Source organism: Bombus pyrosoma, linkage group LG2, assembly GCF_014825855.1.
Source record: "Bombus pyrosoma isolate SC7728 linkage group LG2, ASM1482585v1, whole genome shotgun sequence".
Taxonomy (NCBI): Eukaryota; Metazoa; Arthropoda; class Insecta; order Hymenoptera; family Apidae; genus Bombus; species Bombus pyrosoma.
Window position 1 is genome coordinate 881,785 of NC_057771.1, and position 17,347 is coordinate 899,131.

Here is a 17,347-nt window from a genome sequence, read left to right on the forward strand (position 1 = left end):
GATTCAGAAGGAAACAACCTTAAGGGAGGCCAGCTTTAGGTTAGTTGTAGGGGGTTCCTATGGAGTGAGTACACTTTTATAAACTTTGTCGTGTACTAATCCTCCTTCAGCCCGGATCCCCCCAGCCACCTACAGCCGACCCACGAAACAGCCACCATGACGCCGAAAAACTTCATCAGGCCGTCATTTCGCCTTCGAGAAAGAGAGGGACCGAATCGATCCCTGCTTAGACGATAGCCTGGTCCACCTTCCTGGAAAATTAGATCACGATACGTGATGTCATTAGCGACATACTTTATTCGTAAAACCGAAGGAACAGGGCAACTAAATACGGCAATAGTTCGTCATGTCGAGAGATTCCAGGATAATGGATATTAATGAAAGGAAAAATGCGTAAATTTCGCTTTTGAATCGCGAATATGACTGCCTTTCTAGTGTTCTATGGTTGGAACAGTGGGAACAATGAAAATGAAAAATGTCTGCCACTATGGAAATGATACATGTTTTTAATGATTCGTGCTCTTGTATGGGTATCGTATGGGTTAGAAAAAAATATTTGGACGTTTTCGAAATATTAAAATATTACTAATGCCAAATATTCCTGTATTTGTTGACGTTTGGATGTAGATTACATAGATCAATAAATTAAAATATTTTTAATTTGGCTGAGAGGATTAAAACGATAGTTTAATTATCTTCAAAGCATAAAAATGTAGATACCAGACTTTTATTTGATAAACAAAACGTTTGTAATTCATAAATATCGTATTTTTCATTTCATTTCGAATAAATTAAAGTTGAATTGTTTATACTCGGCACCAACACTCCTATTTCAATCAGCAAAGTTAATCATAGTGATCAAATATAGCGTCAATGATTCACATACCAACTTAATCTATTCATATTATCTCAAAAAAATGTATACATTTGTATATTTTATATATGTATATAATGTGTACATTATACCAGCCCCGTTTTTTTGTACATTATTGCATCTGTACCTTTTTTAAAATGACTTTTCTAAATCATCTTTAAATACTGTTTCTTATTTTGCTAGAAACTATTAGCGAATTACTTAGAACAGCAGCACTTCGATACTTAGAAAACACTTATTGCTAATAAAGAAATAACGAACAATCCCCCAGATCGGTGAAGGAAGAACGAACGGAATTCCGTGCTTTTTAATTAGTAGCAGGCTAAAAAGCGGCTAAGGGTGGCGGTTGGCCGCCGCCGGCGGGATTAATAAATTAGCCGTAAGGTTTTAAAGCGGCTGGTCGGTGCCTAAGCTCCGGTAGAAAAGAAAGAAATGGACGAAGAACGAAACAGAGATAGAGAAGAAAAGAACGAAGGGGCAGATAATGGTTCCGGTCAACAAAATGAATACCGGCACGCGCTGTTCTTTCCGGATCTCTGAATAGACTTGTAACGAGTCGGTCAGCCAGACCTCTCTTCTTTTTTCCTCTTTCTCCACGTTTTCCACTATGGGATCCAGTGGCGGGATGGACGAGAGGGTCAGAGAGAAAAGAGGAAAGAGCGGATCCAAAGGGTGAGAACGAGGATGAGTAGCGGGCAGCGAGGGTGAGGCCGTGGCCGAGTGTGTAATTGTGTTATTTTGTTGCCATTTCACGTGAGGGTCACCACGGGAGGTCCAGAGGTGTACATAAACACCAGGATTGTTTTATTCATTCGGGCCACTGCACGACGCGTGCCGAATTCTTTCCTTTCTCCCCTTTCCTCTCGTTTCATGTTCTCGTTTCTCGTCGCTCTCTCCTTCTCTTTCCACAATCGTGCACGCACCGTGCTGAAATCCTAGATACCATCGTGGGTAAAAATTGCGGTTAAACGCGGGAACCGCGTATTCATAATCAATCGATGGACAGATTTAAATGACCACGCAGGGCAGGAGTGAATAAATAGGCGCGTATTTATTTTAATCGACCGATACTGGGGAGCCCTTCCAGGCTTCTTTTAATCATTAAAGAAAGGTGTTAATATAAGGAGAATATCTTCGTGCTTCTCAATTAATAAGTTTAATATATCCTTATATACACGAAGATAAATGTATCACGAGACAAAATAGGAACGATGTTCCTCGTAATAGTTATCGAAAAGGGTTGGAAAGTGTAATTATAACGTAAGATGATCGTGGATTCTCGTTCGACTCAAAACGAGATCTTAAAGGCCGAGAAGCAAACGTAGAAGACGAAAGATTCTAAAAAAAGAGAACAGCCCAGGGAACAATCACAAAGTACGTATTTACACACGGCGACGCGCGCGGCCGTAACGCGAGGGTAGAGCCCCTGCGCGCGAGTAAAGGTCCTTTTTATGCGTGCGGTCGCAAAGGCAGCGTAAAATTGAGTTACAGGGCAGTTTATTTTTTTATTAGCCAGGCCAACCCTGCCTGCCGCGCTGTTTCAACGCGGAAAGGGTGGTTTTTGCGGCCGACGGATTTCCCGATAGCGGTTTTATGGCGTGTCAACACGCTCTTATGCCTGTGCACCGTGTGTGTCGGCGGTGTGTTGAATAAAAAAGAGAAAATATTTTAAAAAATGAGAGAGTAGAGGCAGAATAATGAAGGAGGAAAAGAGGAAAGAGACGAGAAAAAGGAAGGAGTACGACGTGCACGCAATCCTGTCGCTAAATCGGAAGGCTCAGGAACGAGCGGCGCGAATGGCACAGGCGAACGAGCCTGCGATTAAAACTATAGCTCCATAGGGTCCGGCACGCCTGTACCGCCGTCACGCTTGTAAGTATGCGATTAATCGTGCCCACTTATCACGGCCCCGCGTTTATTCATCGAGATTTCCGTCGAGCTGGATTGCTCGGCCTATCTCCACCTACGAATCTTTTAATAATCAACCGCCCCCTCAGAGATTGACAGATGCCGCTGAAATTCCTTCAACGTAAACGTTCGAAGCGTGTTAGAAGTTTTTGTTTGTACAAATATTTTGATATGCAAGGTAATGTTGTGGTCATTGAGTGTGATGAAATTGATTGATCGATTGGGCTATTGTATTTTAGATAGTGTACGCATATTATATGAAGTTTAAGGATAGATAGAGTTCGGCAACGGTTGAAGTAAGGAAATCTTAGTAGACGTGAATATTTTACAAATTAGTGGTTCTATGTTAAGATATATTAAGTAGATCGATCGATATTTTAAAACTTAGCTTCTAAGTGAATAATAATTAGTAAAAATTCTATACTTTGCCTGAAGAACCCTATTATAGAATACTTGAAATTTATAACATATTTTATTTTTCTTTTATAACATGTTTATATCTATAAACGCCTATCTAGGTCAACTTACACAGGATGCGGAACGACAATGATTGAATTTTTGAACTGTTCGTCTTCGTAGGTTTAGTCAGAGAAAACGTTAAGGGGATAATGAGGACAGGCAGCAGAGCCGCATGGTGGTAATAAGGTAGCGTGGTGTGGCTGGGATGCTAGTCACGTTTCTAGCTGCTGACAGCTGCGGCTTATACGTATGACGTGGTATCAACCCCAAATTTCCCCGTCTAGGCACATCGTGTCGTCGCTGCCCTAAGACCCTGGAATGCACTCGAACTCCCACCTGTCACACCGTGGAATGTCTCCCTGTTGGCGCACCCGGAATTTTCTTTGATTTCTTTTTGTTGTCACTGATCGTTCCAGTATTTCTAGTGTTTTATTTTAGACAAGTGAGTAAAGTTCGCGTTGTTCATTAAATCATACTAAATAATATTATTTAGCTAAGATGTTAACGATGAAAATTATAACTATCAGAATAATCTATTTTTGGGATCTTTTGAATAATGAGTTTCTCAATAATGATTCATAGCATGACAAATATATATTATTTTAATACTAAATTCTGATATATAAAAGTAAAATTAAATGTTTAAAAATAGTTCAATAAAAAATCTTATTTAAAAAAAATGCGGTAAAATATAAGCGTAACGTAAGAATCTTTCAACTACATTTCTATCTTAAGAACATCTCCAAGATAGAAGTTTGGCCGAGTAGGGAAACAATTAGAATACGTAACTTTAGGAAAGTAAATTTTGAAAAAAAAGGGGAGAAAGTAATTTTGTAAGAGCAGCGAGTATGGAAAAGTAAACTCCGACTTATAGTACAGAATTCTAAAGGGCACGTGCTTGGGTGCGTGTAATAGGTGCAAGTTTCCCCGCGTGCTGCCAGTCTTTACGATCATCGCGACATTCCCATGATCAAGCGAATAGTTTCGAAGCAGTGCAAAGACGAAGACAAAGTGGCTGTAGCAGAGGATACGGAGAATAACTTTACTTTGAGAGACCTTGATTTCACCATTTGAGTCATCGCCCCTCGCTTCGTAATTATTGATTTTCCGTGCTACCCTAACTCCCCTAACTTCATAGAGAAAGTAAGAGAGAGTGTGTGTGACAGAGAAAGAGCGACAGTAGGAGAAGAATACTGTACGCGGGAGAATCGAAAATGCCTTTTGTCCCCCTCTCATAGCGAATAACACACGAGCGCTAACCCTACTACTACCATCGGCATTAATCTCATCAATGTTTTCGCGAATTTCTTCAACTTCGATCTACCTTCATTCGTTAACGAAATTGTCCCGATTAGGGAAAGCGATTTAAAACGCTGCTCCTATTTGCAGTCGTTAAAGTCTCGACGGGACACACGAGTGGAACAACGAGTTGAACCTATGCTATTGTTACTACGAATGCTTTATATCGCTATAAAATTCGTAAGCCGTTTTAAATGAACTCTATGAAAACAAAATTCTTCGTGAAGACAAGCATGCGATGCTTGTAGATATCGAAGATGTCGGTGATATTCGTACAGAATAGGATATTGAATCTCTCACCTCTGTTAAGACTGGACGGAGACATGGACATTCCCGGTCTGGTGCCATCAAAGGTAACGGGCCTTTCTGCCATTTTCATAACAGTTTCTTGCTGACCAGTTCCACTTCCTGATGTCGCATCAGCACCAGTCGTTGGACTAGACGTCGTCGTACTGGTTGAAATAGCTGTGATAGCGATACTATTCGTGACATTGTTCCCGTTGCCATTGCTGACCGGATTGGCAGTATTGTTCGCGTTACCACTACTGTTGTTGTTCGTACTTTTGCTAGGTATGTTATTAGTACAAGTTCCATTGCTATTACTGTTGATACCATTGGCCGTATTGCCGTTGGTCGTGCTACAACTGCTAACAGCCGTTACACTAACCACTCCCTCTCTGGCTATGTCCTGAATGGCACTGGCTGCCCTCGACCCGATACCAGCTGGTTGGAGAATCGTATACTGTTTTGAGGAATCGGGACTGGTGATAGCAGGAAGGCCACTGGTGGGACTTTTGTTGCCTGTCATCGAGTTCGGTGCCACCTCGTGCCTCGTTACATGATGAACCTCTTCTTTTGACGATTTCAATTGTAATAACGATACAGAGGAGGAATGCTTGTCCTCCGAGGTGGTCGAGATTCCCGTAACAGGTTGGGGTGTTGGCATCGTTGGTCCTGGACCAGCAGTGGGGTAACCGACAAACGTAGCAGATGCTGGGTACGGACCGATAGGTGGTATCGCTGTCGAAGCCACGGCCACTGACGGTGTACCGCGGCCAGTCGCTTTCGCGTGGTCCGTATTGGGTGGTCTGAACGCCGACGTTGCAGAGAACGGAGAATTCGACGGTGGTGAAGAAGAGGAGGTGGTAGTGGCGGTTGGCGAAATCTTCATACTGTTCTCGTTATAGTGCCTGTGGTAATTTGAATATAATTGGTTTTGATGTTGCTGCTGTTGTCTAGAATTTTGCGGCGATTGGCCGTTTCTACATGTTCGATCCCTGTCCCTCTCGTTCAGCTTGTCCCTGTCAGCTTCGTCTTTCTCGGCAGCTGGATCCGACATGTCGATTTCTAATTCGTTCGAGGAATCGTCGACAAGTTCGTTGAAATCGGGTGGATCGTATCTAGAATATTTGTCAGTCTGTCGACCTTGACTGTCCACGTGAGTACCGATTATATTCCTGTCATTCCTGTCTTTATTGGATAAAGATCTCATCGGCACTGGCCTGATTTTACCTGGTTCGTTTGGATTCACGTTTACTTGGTTTTGGATAATGCCGCATTCATTTTCCGTTTTTAACAAACTGTCTAAATCCTTTTTCGCTTTGTTCGGGTGCTGTTGTTGCTTCATATCTTGTTGCTTCAACTGTTGCTGGGATTTGCTGTTACGATCTTGCTGACCGCGGAACGATATCACGTCTTTCAAGGAACAACCTGCGTCATTGCTAGTGGTTGAAGAAGTGGACATAGAGGAAGGCGACAGTTTAGGGTTATCTTTTTTCTCTTCAAACAGGTTTTCAAAATTCGACTCGTATTTGTCCTCGTCGGAATTACCTCGTTGATACAAGGATCCCCTCGGACCAGGCCAACTTCCAGACAAACTTTTCAAAGCAGCTTCGGTTTCTCTGATTAAAGTCTCATCGTCTTCAGGTTCTTCCGAGTGTTTGCTGGACTTTCTCGCTGGGCTACCCGAATTTCCAGCAGCGAATGCTCGTTTCTTTTGAGGTAACGGTATATTCTTGCTCGAGTCACTGGCTTCGAGCGATTTGCGCGTTTCTTCATCGCGAACGCTTTTCCTTCTTCGTTTAGCAGCAGCATCAGCTGTCTCCATTTCTTGCGGAATGATCGCTTGAACAGCCTTCTTGTTGATCAAGGGTTGCTGTTGTTGATAGTGCGGCTGTTGTTGTTGTGGCTGCTGTGGTTGCTTAGGATTTGGGCTGACAGATTCTGCTTCCAGCTTCCGTTTTTTGAGATGAGCCATCGCATTCTGGCCACCTGGCACGCTGGTCAGTTCCACCCTGGAACACAAAAATTCCAGAGGATCAGGAAATCTGCTCTCTCATCGGATGCATGGATGCAGTGAGTTTTGATCAATGAGTGCAATCCGCTCGCTCAAGATCGCTCAACATCTAACAAAACCAATTCCCGTAGCTGGGGAACAGAATCTCTGTCAGTTCCAAACGACTCAGATCACCCGTCCCATCTTCTTAATCCTCGCTTTCTATTCTTTTACCTTTTATTTATTTATTTATTTATTTTCGTTTTTTCAGTAACCGTGCATTCGAAGCCTAAAGTAACCTGAGTTTCTCAAGAAACTTCACCTGAATGCCGTGGAGGTCCATCGAGGACATGGCCTCGAATCTTGGGACCCTCTCCATCCAGTCTAGACGTCTGAGATCTTCGGCCCCGAGTGAAATGTACTAGCGATTGTGTATCTTCTTCGACTGAACAATACCACTCCGTTTTCTTTATATTCTTTCTTTAAATATTACTCTGTCGTTCTATGATTATTATTAGGAACACGGAATTGTGGAGACACAGATCGTACACGCACTCGATGTGATATACGCGCGCGCGCGCGCTCGCGTGTTCACGCACCAGTCTCGCGTGGTTCGGTCGGCTACACCGACTTGATATACGATATATAGACAGATGCCTTTGTGTCGCACAAGCGCGCGGAGAGCCTTTCCACGCAGGATGCTCGCGAGCTACTGTGTGCTATGTTTAAGTTCGTTCGGGGGTGGCGATCTTCCACCGCGACACCGGAGGGGATGAAGGCTTGCGCGAGCAACTGGCAGCTTCTGCTTCGCCGCGAAAAGTGGGGGCGGGTTCTGCGCACTGTCCACCCCTTTTAGCTTTAGCTGGAACGCGATTCCCGGCCTCTCAGCACATCCCCCGTCACTCTCACCTCACCACCCCCTAAGCATAGAAAGAGAGAGAGTAGGGGACACGGCCCCTGGATGCACACCAAGGTGTTTCTCAGTGTGTTGGGCAACGGGCGCTGGTACACCTTCGGTCCGCTTATATTCACCCACATCTTAACTTCCACCACCTCACCGACCCCTCACTCGTCTGTCTCGTTCACGATCTACATGTACCTGTGCTACCTGGTTTTCCTTCGCTTGCCTTAAAAGTCCCGGTGATCCTGGTCCCCGGCCAGAGACCTCCTGTCTTTTTTACATTCAGCCGAGGTCTGGTCTCCCGTAACGAGCAACGTCAAATTCAATTAGAATTAAACTGCGGAAACGCGGCGACGGCTCCGTGATCATTGCTGTATTTACTTTTGATTACTGCGAATGTCGCTCGTAAAGCGTTCACATTTAAAGAGGCTCGCTGTCGCAATTACGCAGCGAAAACCGGGATTTGTGTGCGAACTGATTCTTCATAATTATCATTTGAACATACGCGAATTTTTTCCTTGCGTTCGAAATATGTAGAGGAAGATGCTTTGAAAATTATAATATGCCATTATCGATACTTACGTAATATATAAATGCGTTTGTTTCAAAATAAAATTTGAAGAGATTCTTTGTTCGTTGTGTCTCCATACTTCACCGTACTTCAACATAATGGAATTAAGTTAATTTTCGTTAGACCAGTTTCTCAAGTTTCTCAATTCTAAACGAAAGTTACCGTTATGATAAAATATTTCCTAGGGTAAGCCTTACTCTTATGTCGAATTTTCCTGTAGTAAGGTATTAGGATGTAGCTATATTTGGACGACATTTATCGATCCGTTATGTAACAAAAGCTAGCGTGCACATTGCTGAGCCGAATTCATCTGGACAAGCACGGTTACCTCGGCCCGTTTCCCGATCGCGAATGATCGCACGGGACTACGTATATTTTCAATCGATGGGGCCACCCCTATCGGCTAGCTCGTACGGTTTAGAGCGATAGCAGGAAGCTACAACTCGAATTAGATAAATCCGAGAGGTTCCGAGAGACGGTACAGGAAGAAGAAGAAGAGCAGGATCAGCGTGAGCGCTTAGCGGGAGCTTCGAAAGGATCTCTGGAGTGAGAGGGCTTTCCTTAAACCCTAAACCCTCCTCAGACCACGGGAAGCTCGAAGAGTTTAGAGCAACGAACTCCTAGAAAGGACCGCAGGAAGAGAATGCGCTCTCTCTGACTAAAATCGAAAGTTAAATCGCACCGACGGCTTAAGACATTATCACTTTTCTTTGCCGGCCAATGCTCATTGGTCCAGCATTCGGTGTTCAAGAGTTCGACAGCTACGCGAGCGAGTGAAAGATAAGGAAAAAGAAAGAGAGAAGGCGAGTGAAAGGAAGAGAGAGTTAGGTGGCTGAAGCAGAGCAAGGAAGAGCTTGAATCCCTTCCAGTTAGGGATCAATGCTTCCTCGTCCACCCTCCAATTACGTGTCATCCCTTATGGCCTGTGGGGAATAATTAGAAAGCAGCCCTTTTCCTGGACCGAGTACCTACGTCCGTCGACGTGGTATCGCGTAAAGATTGGTTTCGTTTTTGCGTCCAAGGAAATGTCACGTCCGCTGTTAAAGTCTCTGCCTTTCTCGCGAATCGACGACGGCAGTTGTTTAGTCCCCTTTTACTGTGAGCGATGTTTGATTTAATTGTAGTACTCGAGTTTATAAAGAATCTGAGTGCATTATTTGGTTAATGCAGAAAGATGTGCAATACAGAATTTAGGACTTATTTTCATGTCGAGAATTATTCTCCTAATACCAGGGCCTTTTTGTATAATAATTTACCGACCAGTAATATTGGTGAATTAAAAAGTTATAAGTTGCAGATTATAAACTTCTCCTTAACAATTTCATCATTTTTTGTTAAATAGGTGAATCAGATAATTTACGATTTTCAATATGAGTGACTGCACGAGTGATTCCTACCTCAGTGAAAAAAAAATGTAAACATAATATTGCAAAAAGTCGTACGAAATCAATATAAATCGAAAGTACTCGGTATAAGTGTTATACGTTTGCTGTTCAGCCTGCGTTGACTGATAACAGTCCTCCCTCTTGACAGACATGAAGATTCTCGACACCTCAAAATCCGTACTCGTCAATTAATTAGCAAGTGCCGTTCCTAGCGGAGGAGATGGTTACCCAGGAACACCAGGCTGCAGAAGCGGACGATGGTGCCTCTACTGAAGGGATTAGAGTATTAGGCGACGTCACGTCACTAGAGTCTAAAGGAGCCTCCTTGGAACTGTGCTCTCAGAGATAGCCCAAACTTACACAGTCCCTTCGTCTTACCGATGGTTCTTCAAGTACTCGCCCCCTCTCTCTTTCTCTTATACACTTTCCCTATTCGTGCTCACTTCCTCAGTCTCGCTCACTCGCTCCTCATCTTTCGTCGTTGCTTCTTGCTGGGTCTGGCGTCCTTCTTCGAGTCCTCGACAATTCCAATTAGATAAACCACGCTAGGATCACGGTACTCTTAACAGTATTCGAGGTTAAGTCTGTTTCTAGATTTATGTCAAAACAATTGTAAAATGTTGACATTGAGGGTTACTTGTCTTGATCACTTCATTAAGATAAGCTGAATATATATTCTTCAGTTGCGATGATAATAGGATATTGTGCATCAATATCTACATGGTGTAGCTTTTTCGAAGTATAAATTAATCTTCTTTCAACTTTCTATTCGTCTCAAATCTTTATTTGATGGTTTCTTCTATAAACGGTGAATCTAATATGCAGTAATATTCATATTTCGCATTCTAAAGACCATCGCGTTCCAAATTTTTATTCGAGATTATAAAGAACCATGTGAAAATACAATTTACAAAATACTTGTTTCCACTTGTTCGTTTTTATATACTAAGGAATAAGAATGATTTTCGTTGTACCTACTCCGTCTAAGCATCCACGGAGGGTGTTCTCGCGAGAGGAACTCGTACATCTTTTTCTCGCCGACATTCAAGGGTGGGGGGTCGGTGCTAGGCGAATGCCGGATAATTTAGGGGTCTCTCACGCGTGGATAATGGGGAACTTGGCTAATGCACCCCACTTGGCACCACGTGGATTCGCGTGAGTTTTGCGACTCAGACTCTTCCCGCTCCCCATCGCCTTCTTAAACGCTGAATGAAGGCACAGCGTGACTATGGAATAACAACGACAGATTCCGTGTGATTCATATCCATAAAACTCCACTCCTCCACAATAATTTTATTCTCTATCGAAAAAATTACTACATTTTGCTTCAATCATTATTATTAGTAGCATTGCTCCGAAATATTGGCTGCTACAACTTAATGCTATTAATTATTCGATATTCGTTGATATAGAACAATAATAAATATTTGAATATTTCAAAGTATTAATCAGATATATCAAAAAATTCGCAGACCCGACGAGAATGTCGAGAACTCTTATTTAATCGAGCGAGACTAGTGGCGTGCATTGTCTGACCATCGACGGTGGTATTCTACTGAACACGATTTGAGCCCGAGAAACCTAACGAATTGGCTTTATTTCCAAAGGGGATCCAGCAATGCTATTCTCTGTCGAGTTGCTTTCACATCGAAGGACAAGGGAAAAGGATTTTAAAGCGGGGTTCATGTCGTGGCATCAGTGCAAGCGGAGAAAGAACGCTGTGACTAGGACAGCTGCCCGATTCGGACATCCATCCAGCTCCAGGGAATAGCTCTCGTCCCTTTACTAACTATCCGCCCTTACGTCAACCACTTCGCTCTCATCCTGTTTCTTTCCTTCTCGTGTCCTCACCAGCCGCGCCCCCAGCTTGCAGACTGACGTCTTAAAGCAATCGAATTCTGATCAAATATTTAACGCTGCCGGGGCTAACGTTTTAAGTGGCTCCTCCTCTATCGCTGGACCCTGTTTTGCCGTATAAGAAGCGTCTTACATCGTTGTCCTGTTTCATCGAGTTTTCTGACAGTTTTAGGTGTGCCTGGACTTGAGCAAGAAAAATACCCTACATATTTTTCAAGTTTCGAATGCATGGACGAAGGTAAAGTGATAATGTTGCTCATAAACTTGTCGTTCATAAAATTGATATACTTATTGTCTTGCTGTTTGATTCTGGAGTAGTGTTGTAATTTAGAATAAAGAGTTGAGACGTTGTCTGTAGGTTTGAAATTGGTTATAAGTTGCTATACGCTACGTTTAATGAAAATGAAAAATGTATAGTTATTAAACACAGTAACAGAAAAGTTAATCAAATGTCGCCGTAAAGGACTACTTGAAGCTCTCAAAAGAAAAACAATATAAGCAACAAAATCGTTAAATTAACTATGAATAAAATTGTGCAAATTATAATAGAACAATGTGCATACTTTCAAATATAATAATAGAACACGTTATACTATATCGTTACAACTTGAAAATTGATAAAAAAATTCTCTTAATCAATACAGATATATCAATCTTAGATACTATTTCCAATATTTAATCTCAGTTTTAGGGAAAGTTAGATCTATACTTCTCCACTGACTTGCGAATTCTTTAAATAGAATAAGACACAATCAGTGTTCAGTTTTATATATTTGATAAATTAATTCTAACAAATTATGACATGTTTTCAATAACTTCAATTAAGATCTTATTCAGTAATGTTATCAATCCTTAAAATTCGAAAATGGTCCAAACACAAACGTTCGAGATATTGTTTTCTAGTGTAACAAAGTGGTCCTGAGATTTCTGGTTCGATTAACGGGCCGGCTATGGATCAACGCGCCAGGTCCAAGGTGGAGGTCGCTTTTTTTGTCCTTTTCAGCACACGGCAATACGTCACGCGTCCCGGTTTCGGGGAGTAATTAAAGAGAGCGCAGAACAGCATGACGCCTCGGGCCTGTCTGGGGTAAGGAGCGGGGCGAGACGAGCCAACCCGAGGGTATGGGGTATAAGGGATGTGTTTTACCGAGGGATACTTATACCATCCCTACGCGGCACATATTTTCATATAACAAAACCATCTGCGTGCCGCGCATAACAAATTTCAACTGATTTATAGTGAAGCTGGGGTAAGCGGGCGCAAATTTTCGCAGTTACGTCGGCGTCGGTACCGGCGTCGACGCTGTTCTCAGGAACTCGGACCAGTCATGTTCCCTTCTTCCGTCGATTTATATTACTTATATTTCTTTTCTTTTTCTCGAGTGTGTGACGATGATAAGTGGTTTCCGGTTCGTAGATATGATGATTGAAGTGGTGTACGATTCGTGTCGTTAAATAATAAGATTTTACCAATTGTGAAGTATAATTTTGTGACTGAACTAGTTTGTAATTTTGTACCGTTGAAATGGAAATTTAATTTTATTTGCGAGTGACACTACTTTTTAAGAATACTTATAAAAATAACGAGTAGGAAATACGCAGAAACAACATAGTAATTCTCCTAGCAATATTACTCAAACACTGCAACAAATATTGCCAACAGTACTCAGATCGTTCCTTGATATACTAATTCTATTTAAATTAAAATAATATATATTACATGTTAGATGAAATACAGAATAAGGAAAGAGTTAGGTCTTCGTTTAATGTCCCGCATTTGCAATGTCTGCATAGAATAATAGGTTAAAATACTGAGAAGTGTATAAAAACAAAAATTTATTTATATCGTGAAAATCGAATGTGATTTTATATTACAAGTGTACGCGTCATATGTATCTCAATACTTCTAGGGTTGCAAAGAACGGAAATCGGAAAGGACGTTCCTGAAAGTTTCACACTGATATCTGTGAGGAACGCGACCCTAAAGGGTTGCACAGAGGGGGTTGCAAAGTCGGGTATGTACAAAGAGGGACGAAGAGAAGAGGGGATAGTAAGAAGGGACCGTACTCGGACCAGCCGACGACGAACCGAGCCATTGGATCGATAATGTCATAGTGACAAGTAGCAGCACGTGTATCCTTCTTATGGTTATAGTAATATTCTATATATTCGAATCTCAAGTGAAGCACTACAAAATTTTATTTTTGACGAAAATTCTCACTTCTGATACTTTCATTGGAAAAGTATAGTTTATAAAATTAATGTGAACCCTCTCTCGCTTAGAATCAAATAAAATTATACCCAGACCTTTATTCAAATTAACTAAAAATCTTCATTTATTTTGTATTTTCCAAATTAATCTTGCACAAGACATGAATTAAATTTTTTGAGTTCAACTACTCTTCTTATTCTCTTGAGTAATCAAAATGAAGTAGAAACATGCTTACCACGCGTGAATTAATGTAACTGAACAACTGTTAGCACTCGATTTTTCTCACATTCACCTCTTAACCTCCATAATATCGCTGCTATAGCCTAAGATACTATTAGAACGACGCAAGACAAGAACCCTTAACGACCTTGTCACGATAGAAGGCAAATTAGTTTTTGAAACAGCAAGCCGGCCGACGCGTTATTCCCACGGCCAACTAATAACTTCTGATTGACAATTTCATTATGTCAATTGAGATAAGACGGAGCAGCATCTGCACGGGAAATGCGGTGAAAACTAACGTCAGTCTGGGATGAGTTCTTACCGGAGAGAACGCGGAGCGCAGTAAATCCTGAAACGAACCCGGAATAAACTGTCCATGCTACGGCTATAATAATATGCCTTCGTCGACGTCGCCGCTAGATTGTTACGGGTTGTTGGAATTGCCTCACCGAAAACCAGTCCGCCTCGCGGTGTTCTTGGATTACAATGCAATTTCTCCAGACTCATGGGATTGCACTGATGACGCCCCTTAAAACTCGACAGCCCCGTCTGCTACGCTTTCTCGCCCGGAATTACGTGTAGACGCGTGTGTCGATGAATTCGATGATCTTCAGACTGTTTCCGTTATCACGTTGACCAGAAATTTTCCGTGACTTTTGTGAATCAACGAACCGATGGTTTAATGAAGTTAAGCATAATTTGACAAAATTGTCATTCTATTCCCTTGTTGTGGACAAGTTACATAGTTCCATAATTATATGGTGATTTTAACAAGAAAATAATTTAAGTATTTTTCACGAATTTCCTTTACTTTATTTTACTTACCATTTCGAGTACGCTGTCAATCTACTTTTACTCCACCACTATTAAAGAATAGTTGTTGTAAAAAACTTAACCCTATAAAAATTTTACTATTTTCTTTACTCGCGAATTGTTGATTTTTATGAAATTTCATGATTTTTATTGCGTGATAACGTAGATCCGGATCATATTTACACAATGAACGCGCCAATTCCAGGTAACGAGTGAAATTCTTTAATATTTCAATTGCTCTGCTTTTTCTATACGCTCCAATAAGCATCAAGAGAAGAAACAAAACAATTGATCCACGATCGCTGTCGATAAAACAATATAGACGGTTCTTGGGATTTTTCTGACTGGCGAGTCGCGTACAAATCCCGTTTACGACGTCGCTTTTTCCAGCCATAAATACACGGGACGCGGAGAGTTCGGCAACTCTCTCATTCCGTGCACCACGAAGTGTTATACGTGCGTGCACACGGCCATAAAGTGAAAAAAAGGTCGGCAGGCAGTTTGTTACCGAGAGCAGTTGTAACGGAAGGGCACGTATCGAGTAACATGATTACAAATATATCATAACCTTGGCCCTTTTCCTCGGCAACATCCTCGATAGGACCCTGTGAACGGAAACATGTCCTTCGACACGCGATACACGTGCGTCGCCTGCCGATGCGACTTTATCGCAACAAATCACTGCCGGTCCAGAAGAAATAAAGACAAAAAGGAGAGAATGGGTGCTGGACTGAGTGAAGAGGCCACGTAGCACACCCCTCTGCTAAATCAAATCGATGAAACACGTTCTGTTCGGATATGTATAGCTGCGTTCATGCTCTGTAACACAATGTTGAAGACACGAGCTTGTTCTTAGAAAATTGTATCGAGAGAAGTTCGTGGGATTCACATGAGGAAGAAGAAGTCTTTACAAAGGGAATTCATGAGATATAGATAAAGCTTTGCATTTAAAATGTGAGAATTGTTCAATGCAAGGTTTCTTTCAGATTATGTATCTTGCAAAGATTAATTGTTCGTGTAATTAGTATGTCAATATTAGTCCAAGATATTTATGGCATAATATGATTCGCTCAAGTCATATTTGCGCTTAAAAGTATGAGAAGAAAAAGTTAACTAAATACAGACTGTTATATTTCTTGTCTTAAGACAGATTATCCACAATTGATACTTCAGATTTCTAAGATTGCTATCAGTCACATCTGATTCTATTTTCCCTATCCTATATCCAAAAAAGACCTAATATTCCTTATAGTTTACTACCAATGATCATGACATCACAATTCGAGATAGAAAATTTAGCGCTAAATTAATCTTCGTATTCCAGATACCCCTATATCCGATAATCCAATTCAATTATACAAATCATTGATCCAAGAGAACCATCGAACGAAACATCTGTTCCCTTCTAATCAACACAAAATAATTTATGTTAGGGCCAACTAAATGATAGAAAACCTTACTGAAGAAGTCCCATCAGTCCAAAGGATAAGTACTGACCGGCTAATATAAGGATATTATGGATAGAGGAAGACTCATCGGTAGCACGGATCAGCGTGGCGAAAACAGGGACCGCCCTGCTGTGAGACAGCCAGATATCCCAGAATGTTTTATACCTCATTAGGCAACAATGTGTTGTTACCAGGGTGAATTATATCGGGCATGAGACGCCCGTCAAGACAAATGGCTCGAACCGGAGGTAATTGTGGGCTTTTATTAGCTCTGGTTTCTCCTGTTGGCTGCAAATCGCGCAACGCCAACTCGGAGACGTTCAGCCAAGCAACGCCGGCGCGAGGCAGCAGCAATACACCAGCAACCCTTCCAGTCAGCCTCCTTCTCGTCTATTTTCCTCCTCTCCGCGTGACTGTTGCTCGTTCGCCACTCCGTTTCTCCCACGCCTCCTTCTCGCTCGCCATTGCGTAATTACTCGCATGACAGTAACGCAGGAATGCGAATGTCATCTCTTTAATGCTTGCAGACTCATTATGTTGTATAGTTAATGCTCGAATTGTTTGATTCTAAATTATACTTCCATTTCATTCTCTAACCGATCTCCAGATGATTCTTTTATAGAAAATATTGCACATTTTCTTTTCTTGTGATTAGTATCGTTAGAATTGATGATTATAAAGTTACTGGCTACGGAGTAACCATCTCTTGGAAGTTCGATTAATATAGATATTCTTAATTTTTGCTTTTTGTTTGCTTCGTTGAAATGAATATCTAATAAATTTTTTAACCACGGAAGATTCTAGTTGAGATATTCTGTTCTATATCGTGTTATGAGATTTCTACGTTGGTTAAAGTATTCCTGAACGGATCGACAAGATTAATGTGGTCAGCGAGCGTGTTTCTTGAGATGTTTCACATACTTCCAAGGTTAATTACGTCGCGGTGAAAATTATTTCGGCTGGAGTGCCGTCTGTAACCAGGCCGAAATATTCTTTTTTATTACACTTTATTTAAAAATTTGTACATACAATTTAATTTCTCTACTTAGTTTCTCGTCTGTCTTGTTGATGTTCCACTTCACGCAATATTTAAAACTTTGAAAAGGGATAATAAATTTATAAT

The 17,347-nt window shown here is 41.5% G+C and overlaps 1 protein-coding gene across 2 annotated transcripts in view; it reads right to left on the reverse strand.

The window, feature by feature from the left end:
- Positions 1 to 17,347, reverse strand: part of LOC122577604 — a 301,786-nt gene that overhangs the window by 21,044 nt on the left and 263,395 nt on the right. For both annotated transcript variants that reach the window (XM_043748990.1, XM_043748989.1), the window contains exon 6: positions 4,841 to 6,834. In XM_043748990.1, the coding sequence (XP_043604925.1) occupies positions 4,841 to 6,834 (1,994 nt within the window). The remainder of the gene's footprint in view (positions 1 to 4,840; positions 6,835 to 17,347) is intronic.